Raw genomic sequence first — 14,351 nt, forward strand, 5'->3', positions numbered from 1 at the left:
CAGCAGCTAATAATAACTAGGAGCTCAGTTCAGACGTATTGCAGGTGACATACAAAAATAAATAATCAGTTCTTCTGTACCCAACTAAGGAAGTACATACAACTTTAATGCACACTGCAATAAAGCAAAACAAACACTGTAAAATGTACTTGATGGGACATAACTCAGACAACAGAATGATAAATCCACTAGAGCTAAGTTTTATACGAGACATTATTTTCTCACGATCAAGTTTATATTGCACATTGTCAGAACCTCAAAGGATGGCGGTATTTTCACTCTTCCTGGATGTCAAGTAAGTTGAGACAGGAATGACTCAACGGCCTGTAAGAAAAATAATATTTATCTTCAGCTAAATTTTTAAAATGGTCATACAGTAGATGTATCATCACTGACCTTTGCCATTTCTCCAGCAGCTCCAAGCAAAAACTTCAGTTGAGGCTCCTGATGCCATAAGTCCAACAACCGCTGATTAAAGACCTGGAAGTTTCTGCAACAGTTGAAATATAGCTTGACTAAAACATAGCTTCATTCATTGATTCATTTTCCACCACTTATCCTGTTCAGGGTGACGAGTGAGCTGGAGCCTATCCCAGCTGACTTTGGGCAAGAATTGGGGTAGACCCTGGACTGGTGACCAGTAAATCACAGCATGGCACAAATGAACTCAGTGTTGACATTCACACCTTTGGGTACTTTATATTTGCCAATTAGCCTGCTGTGAAACCCATTGTTAGGGAAACATACTCAGTCCAAATTCAAACCCAAAACCAGCATCCAGCCTATAACCTTTTGATTTTTGATTAATTTTCTGTGAAAATCTTTGGGTGTGAGTAAACAGCATTTTCTATGTTTCTTAGTTTTAAAAGATTAACTTCAACATAACATGTCAGGAGTTCATATTGGTAAGAGTTTTGTTTTTCTTTACCAGGAAGTAGCCTATTGAATGAAAAAGTGTCAAAACGGGGGGGTCGCAGCTTGCTGCGGGGTTGTTCTTCCCATGCAAAGACGGCTCCGGACGACAGCGTGAGGGTGAGCTTGGATTTATTAAACATAAATCACTCAAAACTATCACAAAAAAAGCAAACAATAAAGCAAAAAGGCAAGCGTGCCAAAAACATAAATGAAGCTGCTACTGAGCAGAAGCTATGACGTGGACTATGAAAACTTACTTGGTCAAAGGCATGAACCGGTGTGACATAAAGACAATGCAGGCAGCACGAGTGAAGAACAAAGGTAGACTTAAATAACAGTGACTTGATTGGTGAAAACAGGTGCGTGACTCAAAACGTAAAACAGGTGCGTGACGTGACAGGTGAAAACTAATGAGTAACCATGGAAACAAACAAACAAGGAAGTGAAACCAGGAACTAAGAAAGTGTCCAAAAAACAGCACATGGCCAAAACAGAAACATGATAAACAGACATGACAGTACCCCCCCCCCTTACGGACAGATCCCAGATGTCCAAAAACAAAAAACAGGATCAAGAGTCATGGGAGGGCGGGAGGGGGACATGGCGGTGGGTCGCCAGGCCAAGTGGCCCCGGATCCACCGAGGCATGGTCATGTGGCGGCGACGCGGCGACCGCCGCTGAACCTGACGAGGTGGGCGACCTGGGAATGGCCACATTCGTGGCCGACGAGGAGGTCGGCGCACCTGGCGTGGCGGACGCCCATGGAATGGCCACATCCTTGGCCGACGAGGAGGTGGGCACGTTGTTGTGGCAGGCAGCGAAGCTTGCCGTGGTGCGTCAGGCGGCGAAGCTTGGCGTGGGGGGTCTTGGTCTTGGTCCTGGCATGGGCGGTCTTGGCAGCTTGGGTCTTGGTCTTGGCAGCTTGGGTCTTGGTCTTGGCGGCGTGGGTCTTGGTCTTGGCGGCGTGGGTCTTGGTCTTGGCGGCGTGGGTCTTGGTGTTGGCAGCGTGGGTCTTGGTGTTGGCAGCGTGGGTCTTGGTGTTGGTCTTGGCAGTCTTGGTCTTGGTAGTCTTGGCAGTCTTGGTAGTCTTGGTCTTGGTGGTCTTGGTCTTGGTCGTCTTGGTCTTGGCAGTCTTGGTCTTGGTGGTCTTGGCAGTCTTGGTCTTGGCAGTCTTGGTCTTGGTCTTGGCGTGGGTCTTGGTCTTGGCGTGGGTCTAGTACCGGAGCTTGGCAGCGTGGAGCCGGAACCGGAGCTTGGCAGCGTGGAGCAGGAACTTGGCAGCGTGGAGCCGGAACCGGAGCTTTGCAGCGTGGGGCCGGAACCGGAGCTTGGCAGCATGGAGCAGGAACTTGGCAGCATTGAGCCGGAACCGGAGCTTGGCAGCGTGGGGCCGGAACCGGAGCTTGGCAGCGTGGAGCAGGAACTTGGCAGCGTGGAGCCGGAACCGGAGCTTGGCAGCGTGGAGCCGGTACCGGAGCTTGGCCGCGTGGAGCCGGTAGCGGAGCTTGGCCGCATGGAACTTGACGTGGTGCAGGTGGCCTAGCTGGGGGATGTGGCTTGGCATGGTGACGGACTGGTGGTGGCGGCCGGGATGGATGTTGCTGCCTGGTTGGGTGCAGCTGAGCCACCCCACCAACACAGTTCCCGGTCCCAGCCCCCCCCTCAAGGAGCGGATACCAGACGCGCTCCCCGTCTGTAACCGTTTTTTGGGGTGGGTGGAGGGAGGTCAGAAGGGGGGCAGAATCCTCCCCATTAAATTGTCCACAATGTCTATTCACCACCCCCACTTTAGAGTGGGTCTGAAAAAATCTAAATTTTGAAAAAAATTTCTCAAAAGGATTATTTTTTGAAACAAAGTCCTTAGTGGGCGGCTGACAGAGGGCGTAAATGGAATCTAAAAAAAAATCTTGGTCTCTGACGTCATCACCAGTGGGCGGGATGACGTCATCAGCGCGGGTCTCCTGCGGCGGCGAGGAAGACAGGGCTGGTTGGGGAAACTTGTTGTCCGGAGGAGGATCCTGGGGGAACGACGCGCCATGCTGGCGAAAAGAAGCCTTTCTGGCTGGCCTCCATCTTCGCCAGCGCGTCTCCATCACCTCGTCATGGCCCGTCTGCGGAAGAACGTCTGCTGCCTGCATTCTGTCAAAACGGGGGGGTCGCAGCTTGCTGCGGGGTTGTTCTTCCCATGCAAAGACGGCTCCGGACGACAGCGTGAGGGTGAGCTTGGATTTATTAAACATAAATCACTCAAAACTATCACAAAAAAAGCAAACAATAAAGCAAAAAGGCAAGCGTGCCAAAAACATAAATGAAGCTGCTACTGAGCAGAAGCTATGACGTGGACTATGAAAACTTACTTGGTCAAAGGCATGAACCGGTGTGACATAAAGACAATGCAGGCAGCACGAGTGAAGAACAAAGGTAGACTTAAATAACAGTGACTTGATTGGTGAAAACAGGTGCGTGACGTGACAGGTGAAAACTAATGAGTAACCATGGAAACAAACAAACAAGGAAGTGAAACCAGGAACTAAGAAAGTGTCCAAAAAACAGCACATGGCCAAAACAGAAACATGATAAACAGACATGACAACAACTCCTGTACCCACTGTGATACTAGCAGGATCAGAGTGGGTACACTTAGGATTTGCCAAATACCGAAGTCAAAAAACGGTGGTCCAAAGGAGCTTTGAAAGGCTTAAATCATGGGTATCCCAGCACCATATAAATATTATTACCTACATGAAGGTAATAATATTTATTTAGGCCTAACCTTTAGGCCTTAATTACTAAAGGTTAGCGTGTACTAAAACTTGTGCAAAGTTGATACCACATGCAAAGCTGTGGATTGCGTCTCTTATTTTAAATATGCTGAAGTTAAGCATATTAAACAATTTCAACATAATTAAAACATAAGTTTAAAAACTTTACTTCAATTCCGACATGGATTTGAACACACAACCTTTCCCGACGCACAGCACGTGTTCTGCTGCATCTGACTGACATGACAACTGTTTTATACCGACAGTGTTTCACATAAATTTCATTCAGGTGAACTCAACATTAGTGACGTCAGTATGATTTAATGTTAACGTTATGTTGACAGTACATTTCATTGTGTAACGATGTTGTCTGGAGTTGTAGCGGGATCAGCTGTGCATGACCAAATATTGTATATTGAGAGAGGATGATCTACCGCATGGTGATGTACAGCGCACATGATGTCCCACACAAGATATATTGTCAGTCATATCATCTTTTTCTTGTCACTTAAAACATATACAGAATACATGACCTCGGTGTCCCCAATGGCAGTTACGGCCATGGTACGAGTACTGTAGTCCTGTACTCTGGTTTGGAACATTTCTCTGGTGCGGTTCAGTTAGCGGTTACACTTGTATTTTTGTCAGCGGCCCAAATAGCAAGCATATGCATTGAAGTCAATGTACATTGTCTAACAAAACTCACACTTCCAAAAATACATGATGTCGTACGGGTCACAATCGATCATAGGACTTTTGGATTTTTTACCACTTGACATTCTACTGGCGGAAATGTAACATCAATAAAAACGTCAAATAATTTTTAGGCACTTAAGAAGATCAAAAGCTTAACCTAAAACACAGGTGTCAAACTCAAAGCCCAAACGCAGCTCAGTCATCCAAATTTTAATGTAAAAAATAAAATGTAGCACCCTTTTTCTATTTTCAGTAAGACACTGTACAAACAACAACAGCTTTTTAGGGTAAAATGAAAACAACTGGCAGCTAAGGATGATGTTTGATAGGAAATTATCGAGTTCGAGCCGATTATCGAATCCTCTTATCGAACCGATTCCTTATCGATTCTCTTATCGAATCCAGATAGGTTGTTGTAAATGGAAAAAAACACAATATTTGGTTTAACGAAAGCTCACTTTTATTTTATAAGAAAAAAATAAAATAAACACATAAATTTTGACTGTTGTTACCCAAAGTATATTAAGTGGGATTTTTCAGAAAAACAAATATATACAGTAACACAAAAACAACCTGTCTCTGTGATCACTATAGGTGTATAAATAATAATATAGTGTTGAATAAAATCAGTCCCTTGGGCACAAAACTGAAAATAATACAGCTCTCCAAAAAGTGCACTTCTGCTGCTATTGGAACATACTAACTACACACACTATGACACTAAGAACGCCACAGTCATCAATCAACAATTGTTCTTCCAAAAAATTAGCATGTCTGCTTTTTCAGGATCAAGTCTGACCCTCTCTTCGCTAATCGTGTCGCCAACGGTGGAAAAAACATGTTCACTTGGCGTGGAACTAGCTTGGACACACAGATAGGTTTGACGACGTCCTCCTCCAGTCTGTATCTAAACCTTCTGGGGTCCATCAGTGTGGCCTCCTCCAGGAATGACTGTACGTCCTTGTCCTGGAGGCAACATGAAGGACAGACCCAGCATAGAATTAGGGGGGAAATTAGCTGAATGTGAAGACTAGGGTGTCTGTTATTAAGTCTTTAGCATTAGTATGTGGAATTAAAAGATGGAATGGACTAAGTATTGAAGTTAACCATTGTACTGATATGGATCCACTTTAAGAGGTTGTTCAAATTAATAGTGCTTAAAAAGTACAAAGAAGAATTATGAGAAATACTTACAACCTTATTGAAAATAAGATATTCTTCATCTCAGTATATTAATAATGACTGAATTAATTACATATTACAAAACTGTTGTATATACTAATTCACAGATGTTATTTTATTATAAAAAGGTCAGTAAATGATGTATATATTTGTAAACGCTCTGAAGTGGGAAAGGGGTAGGATTAAATAAGCTTTACTTCTACCTACTCCTTTTCGGACATGATGTAAAGCAGGGGTGCCCATTACGTCGATCGCGAGCTATCGGTCGATCGCGAGCTATCGGTCGATCGCGGAGGGTGTGTCAGTCGATCGCCAGCCAGGCATTAAAAAAATAGTCCTAAAAATGAGCGATCATAAATCTTCACTATGACGTCACTTTCGTCACTTGATTGACATTCACGGCACCTGAGGGTCTTCTGATATGACGCTGGCTGCTGCCAGCTCATTATTAAGAAAAAATACCAACAGGAAGGCGAGAAACACTTTTTATTTCAACAGACTCTGGCGCCGTACCTGTTGTCAAAACTCCAAAGACCGACCGCACAGTTGCACAATAAAAACTCTGCTTCATCCTGCCTGCGCTAACAAAATAAGAGTCTCAGAAAGCTGGCGTGCACAAGCTAGCAAGCTACGGAGTTTGCCGCCAATGTATTTCTTGTAAAGTGTATAAAAACGAGTATGGAAGCTGGACAAATAAGATGCCAAAAACCAACCACTTTCATGTGGTATTGGACAGAAAGGAGGACTTTTTTTCTCCTCCATTTGAAAATGCGGACGTTATCAGCACCACTGTCTGATTCCTATCAATGCAAGTTAGCAGAATCAGGTAATACACCAACTTATATTCTTGTCTTCATGAAAGAAAGGAATCTATATGTGTTAAACATGCTTGTATTATCATTAAACACCTTTAACTTGTTAACAATATTAACTATATGTGTTAAACATGCTTGTATTATCTTTAAACACCTTTAACTTGTTAACAATATTAACTATATGTGTTATACATGCTTGTATTATCTTTAAACACCTTTAACTTGTTAACAATATTAACTATATGTGTTAAATATGCTTGTATTATCTTTAAACACCTTTAACTTGTTAACAATATTAACTATATGTGTTAAAAATGCTTTTATTATCTTTAAACACCATTAACTTATTAAAAATATTAACTATATGTGTTAAACATGCTTGTATTATCATTAAACACCTTTAACTTGTTAACAATATTAACTATATGTATTAAACATTCTTGTATTATCCTTAAACACCTTTAATTTATTAACAATATTAACTATATGTATTAAACATGCTTGCATTTTCATTAGACACCTTTAACTTGTTAAAAAAAACATATCTTTCATAAATAAGTAAATATAAATTATATATATTAATGAGGTAGATCCCCACGACTTGATCAATTGAAAAGTAGCTCGCCTGCAGAAAAAGTGTGGGCACCCCTGATGTAAAGTGAAATTATATGAAACTGTGATGTGTTATGCTGTACGTGTGTTCATGTACGAAATAAACTAAAGAAAGAAAGAAAGCACTAGTTTATTAGACAGACCTGCAAACTCTGTAGTGGTGTAGGCTACAAGATACCGTTATCGTTATCAGACACATACAAAAAGGCTAATGTTAACGTTACCGTTAGCAAGTGACTAGCTTAGGTAACGTTAGTCTAGCTAACATTACTGCAGTCCTGGTTGACATAAGAGGTAACCTTATTTTAGCCTAAAGGCTAAAAGTGAGCAAATATGGAAATTAACCGGCAACAGCTAACGTTAGTTACTCACCAGCACTGCAGGTTGAAGCAGAGGAAGAGGGGCTTGCTTCATCATCTCTGTCGCTGCTTCTCCACGTGTCGAAGACCCGACCACGGTTCTTGAACGTTCAGGTTATGTCCGGCCTGAACATGTTTCAACATGCTTGTTGTACTTCCCCTCTTACATGAGAGCGAAGCCTGGCAATAATTGCATATTGCCGTTTCCTCGTTGTGTTTTTTGTAAATTGAAGCCATGCCTTGGAGCGTTTTTTTCCGGTCCATTGTTGTTGCTGCTTCTGTATCTGCCGCCGAATGACTGAGCTACGTCATTTCCTGTGACGTGCCACAGGGCGTTTCCTGTGGGACGGGATTCGTTCCCAGGGATTCGGATAATGAACCAACTCTTTTTCTTTACTATAGTGGCCTCGATAACGGGAACCGGTTCTCAAAAAGGGATTCGAGTCCATGGAATCGGTTCTTTTCTTATCGAACAACCGGGAAAACCTGTTTCGAACATCATCCCTACTGGGAGCTAAATCGTCAGAATTTTACCATAAAAACATTGGTACCGTTTTTCCATTTTCAGTAATATTTTTTAAAAACACTATCAATTTTATGGTAAAATTCTGGCGATTTAGCTGCCAGATTTTGTTTTTACAGTGTACGTAAAGAAAAATCCAGAGCATAGGCAATTGTGTAATATTATCATGAGGCAAATCCTCTTACATTTCTACTACTATATTACTCTCTGTTACAAACAGCCCTCTGAAAGATGCCACTACTGAGAAAATGAAAACGAGTTTGACACCAGTGGGATGAATGGTGGATTAATTTAGTGCTGTTTTTTTTTAATGATACAGCATTTCAACTTTCAAATGCTGAAGCATACAATAACCACTGGATTACAGTTATGAATGAATATGCTTTCATTGAAGCAAATTATTATGACCAAGTTTTTTTGCATTCTCCCCATGTGAAGCATAGCTTTAATTTCAGAAGTGTTGTTGGATTATTTTCCCACCTCTCATGCTATTTTATATTAACCTGGCTGAGTCGACCTTGCACCCACTGTTTTAATGGAAAAGTCACAAACTGTTACACCACATCAGACGGATCCAACCCTGAGCTGCAATTGGCTCTTATATCGTCCCAATGTTGAAGGAGCATTTATTTATAGGGGAAGGTTATACGTTTGTCTGTAATTTTTTATCCACCTATCATATATTATTGTCATTTTTTAAACTGTTTCTTGGTTCTCAGGCGCGTCTTGCCTGTAGTGACATGCTGGTGGGGTAGAGTTAAAAATAATAAAAACTGACCATTGATCCAATGTCCAGCCTTGCACACAACAACACTGTTAAGTGGACATGACTGTAAGGTACCCAGAGTCAGAGCACCTGTCATCACCCGTTTTATCACAGCTGCTGTTGTTTATCTGTCACGATACTTTATGCTGAAAAAACTTCCTGATATCAATGTTTACAGTCTTCCCATTCATGTGGCTCAGCAATGCAATTACAGGATGTGCAGTATGTACTGCAGGCTGCTGAGGCGCTTCTTCTTCATGGGACACTAATAGCCAGGCTTCAGGCTAATTTACACAGCTGCTCCCTCTCTGTTGGACTCTGTTTCTACCTGTTCCTTCTGAGAATGGTTTTACGTCACTCAAAAGTATAATTTGGAAATCTGGCTGCAAGGACACGTTTCGGACAAGCAACACAACCTCTTTGTTGAAAAGATTTAGCAGGTAAGTGTACCTCCTGTATTCACATTTACCTCTTATCTTTTCATTTTAACTCAATGGTTTCGCTCACATTTGGTGACATATGAGTATGACACTTGTCTCGTGCAGCACTCGAGCAGACTGACATGCAGCTCTCATTTGGTCTCCATAAATGACAAGTGTGAACTTGCTACTGTTCACACTTGTCATTGCTACTGTAAAAGGCGTGCCATGCACAAATAACAATGGTCTCTATCTTCCCGTTTGCATTTAAAGGCCTAAATTACTAAAGATTAGCGTGTACTAAAACTTGTGCAAAGTTGATACCACACGCAAAGCTGTGGATTGCATCTCTTAAGTGAGCAGAGTAAGGCATGCAATTCATTTTGCGTGTCCGTCTTAATTAATATACAAAAATATCCTGATTATTAAAATGCCCACATTATGGAACAATATGCAAATATAATTATTTAGCACATGCAATGTGATTTAGCAACCTTCATTATCGTTTTGCAAGCACTAGTTTGCATTTTATTTAGAAAGACGTGCAAACTGACAGTTCCACACACAACTGCAGGATCAGCGCTCGCTCCGTCTTACGTGTAGGGATGATGTTCGAAACCGGTTCTCCCGGTTGTTCGATAAGAAAAGAACCGTTCGATAAGAAAAGAAACGATTCCATGGACTCAAATCCCTTTTTGAGAACCGGTTCCCGTTATCGAGGCCACTATAGTAAAGAAAAAGAGTTGGTTCTTTATTCGAATCCCTGGGAACGAATCCCGTCCCACAAGAAATGCCCTGTGGCACGTCCCAGGAAATGACGTAGCTCAGTCATTAGGCGGCAGATACAGAAGCAACAACAACAATGGACTGGAAAAAACGCCTCAAGGCATGGCTTCATTTTATAAAAAAATACGACGAGGAAACGGCTATCTGCAATTATTGCCATTCTTTGCTCTCATGTAAGGGGGGGGAGTACAACAAGCATGTTGAAACATGTTCAGGCCATACATAACCTGAAGGTTAGAGAAAGGTGTCGTGGAGAAGCAGCGACAGAGATGAGGAAGCATGCCCCTCTTCTTCTGCTTCAACCTGCAGTGCCAGTTCCAGTGATAGTGCTGGTGAGTAACTAACGTTAACTGTTGCCGGTTCATTTCCATGTCTGCTCACTCGTAGCCTTTAAGCTAAAATAAAGTTACCTCTTATGTCAACCAAGACTGCAGAATTGTTAGCTAGACTAACGTTACCTAAGCATAGTCAGTGGCTAACGGTAATGTTAACGTTAGCCTTTTTATATGTGTCTGATAACATTAACGGTCTCTTGTAGCCTACACCACTCCAGAGTTTGCAGGTATGTCTAATAAACTAGTTCTTTCTTTCTTTCTTTAGTTGATTTCGTACATGAACACACTTACAGTGTAACACATCACAGTTTCATATCATTTTACTTTACATCATGTCCGAAAAGGAGTAGGAAGAAGTAAAGTTTATTTAATCCTACCCCTTTCCCACTTCAGAGCGTTTACAAATATATACATCATTTACTGACCTTTTTATGATAAAATAACATCTGTGAATTAGTATATACAACAGTTTTGTAATATATAATTAATTAATTCAGTTATTATTAATATACTGAGATGAAGAATATCTTATTTTCAATAAGGTTGAAAGTATTTCTCATAATTCTTCTTTGTACTTTGTACAATGTTTAACTTCATTACTTAATCCATTCCATCATTTAATCCCACATACTAATGTTAAAGACTTAATAACAGACACCCTAGTCGTCACATTCAGCTAATTTCCCCCCTAATTCTATGCTGTCTGTCCCTCATTTTCCCTCCAGGACAAGGACGTGCAGTCATTCCTTGAGGAGGCCACACTGATGGACCCCAGAAGGATGTTCCAATAGCAGCAGAAGTGCACTTTTTGGAGAGCTGTATTATTTTCAGTTTTGTGCCCAAGGGACTGATTTTATTTAACACTATATTATTATTTATACACCTATAGTGTTCACAGAGACAGGTTGTTTTTGTGTTACTGTATATATTTGTTTTTCTGAAAAATCACACTTAATATACTTTGGGTAACAACAGTCAATATTTATTTATTTTATTTTATTTTTTAGGGGGGTAACAACAGTCAATATTTATTTATTTATTTATTTTTCTTATAAAATAAAAGTGAACTTTTGTTAAACCAAATATTGTATGTTTTTTTCCATATACAACAACCTATCTGGATTCGATAAGAGGATTGATAAGGAATCGGTTCGATAAGAGGATTCGATAATGGGCTCGAACTCGATAATTTCTTATCAAAAATCATCCCTACCTACGTGTGTGTCAACATTTGGGAGGGTAGAAATAAAAAGTATCAGACACATTGTCAATCACATTGTCAATTCAGCAACATACTTTTATAGCTGCTAGAGGACTTGAGGGGCTGATTAAAACTCAATTAAATTGATGCGTTTTGGTGTTCTTTAGTATCTTTGAATGACATTTGTTTTTTTCCACATATAATATATATAATTAAAATATTTCTTATATAAAAAAAACTTCTTGAGGTATGCATTTTTGCGTTTTGAGCGCAGTAAGTGCAGCCTCCCTCTCGTGCACCTTCTGCGGTTAAAAAAAAGAAAGACAAAAAAAAAGAAAGACAAAAAAAAGGACAAAAACATGGTGTCAATGTAGATGCACTGCTGTAAAAATGCCCATAAAAAGGGGTAGCAAATGTAGCAAAGCGCCCCAGGTAGGAACGTGATAACATCGGGCTAATTAATTATGCATGGTCGTTCTCAAAGGGTACTAGGTGCCACTTATCCGTTCTCAAAGAAAAATGCCCAATGCTTGCGTTGTTTTCGGCTGTACGGACCATTCAAATCGCTAAAAGGATAAACATTACTTCAGAGTTCCTCGAGAGCTAATGAAGAAGGGTGGAAGAGTGCAAGATTATACGAAAGACAACAAAAAAAGTGGTGCGCACTCAGGGAGTAGAATCGAAGAACGCACAAGTTTGCAGTGATCACTTTGTTAAAGGTTTGTTTGATATATTTTTAATGCATAGTATTTCTCATTTAAGTACTATCTTGATATTATTTGTATTTCTTATAACACATATTCTAATTCAACTGTCTTGTAAAGCACCAACTCGGCGAATCTAAATAAAAGAATGCTTAAAAGAGTTAAGCTTTTCCCAAAGGCAGCAATCATAAATGAAGTTTTCAGCACTTACACAATGATGAAATCTAAATTGTATTTTGATAAATGGGGAAAAACACGCTTACTCGTACACGGCACGGGCAACAAAAAGGCAACAAACATGAAATGCAACCTTACCCGAGCAAAAACGATGCATGATTTATCCGGGAGAATCTTGATACCAATGTCTTTGACCCAGCCACACACAATGAAGTTGTAGACCTCCATGTTTTTCCAAGTTTTCATTTGTTTTGTCGTCTAGAATGATGTCTGGAGCACAAGATAGTTTAAAATGTCTGGGAAATCCACTGGCGGATAATCCTTGATATCACTCGACAAATCTTTTTTTAGTATAAGTATAGCGATCTATTCCATTGCATAGTTTGATTTTTTTGCTCCTATCCGTTTTTTGCAGGAATATCTAGCCCCCTTGTGGACTCAGAGTTTGTGCGCTGCCTCCTGCACAACAGCCACCTTGGCTTGGTTGACCACCACTGGCAAGAAGTCACGTGAAAAAAATACAAGCAATTGCACACGCAGTGTTAGTAAGTCGCACGCAACACACCCACTAATAGTACACACTTGTTTTATAGATTGCATACGCTGATTACCGCATGGTATTTCAATCTTAACAAATTAGGCCACAAGTGTTTTATTTCTCAGTTAAGTTACGCTCGTTGCTTTCATTTTTATTCTCCCACTCAGCGTAAATGAGGCAAAGGTACTTAAAAGGGTAAAAATATGTTTTTTTTCTACACCTAAAACACTTCTTTGTGGTCTACATAGCATGTGGTTCTTTGGCCAAAAGTTGGCATGGACAATGTTTTGCTGACCAACTTAAAGCCGCTTTCTGACCGTCTGTTGGGGATGCACCGCTTTGTGGGCGGTCTTATTTACGTGCCATGACTTCAACTGCATCTTCTCTCCATCAGCTATGTTGTAGTTTTTTGCGTTTCCAATGGTAAGAGTTCATCAGCTGTTCGATCGCATACAGTGTAAATCTGGGGTTAAGTTGAGGCGTATAATGCTACACAGCCAGAATCCATGCAGTTTGGCAGCTTGTTTCACTTAAGCACATTGGAGAATTGGGCCCTAATTGCATAAGTCACTTTTAAAAGACTGGACCCAAATTAAAATAAGTTAAAAGGTATACCTATCTAAGGGAAGCTCAGTCGATCCAGTGCAGCCACTTCCTTTAAGCTGTTCCCACCAGCGTTTCAAAACGGAATTGATCCATGTTAAACCAATGACGGCATATCTGTGTTCACAAAAGACCAACACTTACATTCATTCTGCGATTATGCTGCTGATTACCAGACTAGGACTTACTCTTCATATGGACTGATGAGGACATTCTGGACCAAGGGGAACAAGTCCACACAACAGCCGATGGTAATGCTGGAAGAGTCGTCCTCCATACTGCAAAGAAACGTTGACTAAAATAATATTTCTCTAACTTGTACTGGTTAGTCATGTGTTTACCTTTTGGTTATTAGAGGGAGAATGTCGACAAAGACACCAGTATCTTGGATTCTGTGCAGCAGAGATGAAAAGAGTATCAACAGTATGTTAGGCTCATAATGAAAGGGGACCAATAATGATTTTAATCTACATTTAAAACACTGATTGTGGTCTAGATAATATGTATTGGATATTGCTCCAGTCACTTTTATAACATGTGTTTTAAGTCAGTCTGCAAGATGTCTGTTTCTGGAGGCGTTCCCAGAATGCAAATGAAACCATGTCCTACACTATAATAATTTATGTTTTGAAAATGTAAACTCTTTAAATATATATCTTGAAGTCGTCACCGCAATTTTTTTCAGACATGGTTGAAAATAAACTTCAGAAAAAATGATGTAGAATCACCCGGTGACAAGAAGCACTCTCTCTGATCGATTCATCGAGTGCATAAAGACAGCTGTTTTAGCAGCAATTGTTTCACTGCATGTCACACGTCAGTGTTATTATGCCAGACTGCAAAACCTTGCAAAAAGAGGCATCCAAAACTGCATGCAAGCTCACGCCAAAAGCATGAACGTTATGGTTTGATGCCTTGGCATTGTTTAATATTAGTATCTAACATTGTAACATTTATT

At 40.6% G+C, this 14,351-nt stretch overlaps 1 protein-coding gene across 1 annotated transcript in view; it reads right to left on the bottom strand.

Moving 5' to 3' along the window:
• Window positions 1–160: 160 nt before the first annotated feature.
• LOC133646650 (KATNB1-like protein 1) overlaps window positions 161–14,351 on the bottom strand; it is a 156,809-nt gene continuing 142,618 nt past the window's right edge. The window contains exons 7-11 of the mRNA XM_062042238.1: window positions 13,735–13,785; window positions 13,582–13,671; window positions 13,406–13,510; window positions 397–490; window positions 161–324 (exon numbers count right to left, since the gene is read on the bottom strand). Coding sequence (XP_061898222.1) covers window positions 292–324; window positions 397–490; window positions 13,406–13,510; window positions 13,582–13,671; window positions 13,735–13,785 — 373 coding nt within the window. The 3' untranslated portion in view covers window positions 161–291. The remainder of the gene's footprint in view (window positions 325–396; window positions 491–13,405; window positions 13,511–13,581; window positions 13,672–13,734; window positions 13,786–14,351) is intronic.

Source organism: Entelurus aequoreus, linkage group LG03, assembly GCF_033978785.1.
Source record: "Entelurus aequoreus isolate RoL-2023_Sb linkage group LG03, RoL_Eaeq_v1.1, whole genome shotgun sequence".
Classification (NCBI taxonomy): domain Eukaryota; kingdom Metazoa; phylum Chordata; class Actinopteri; order Syngnathiformes; family Syngnathidae; genus Entelurus; species Entelurus aequoreus.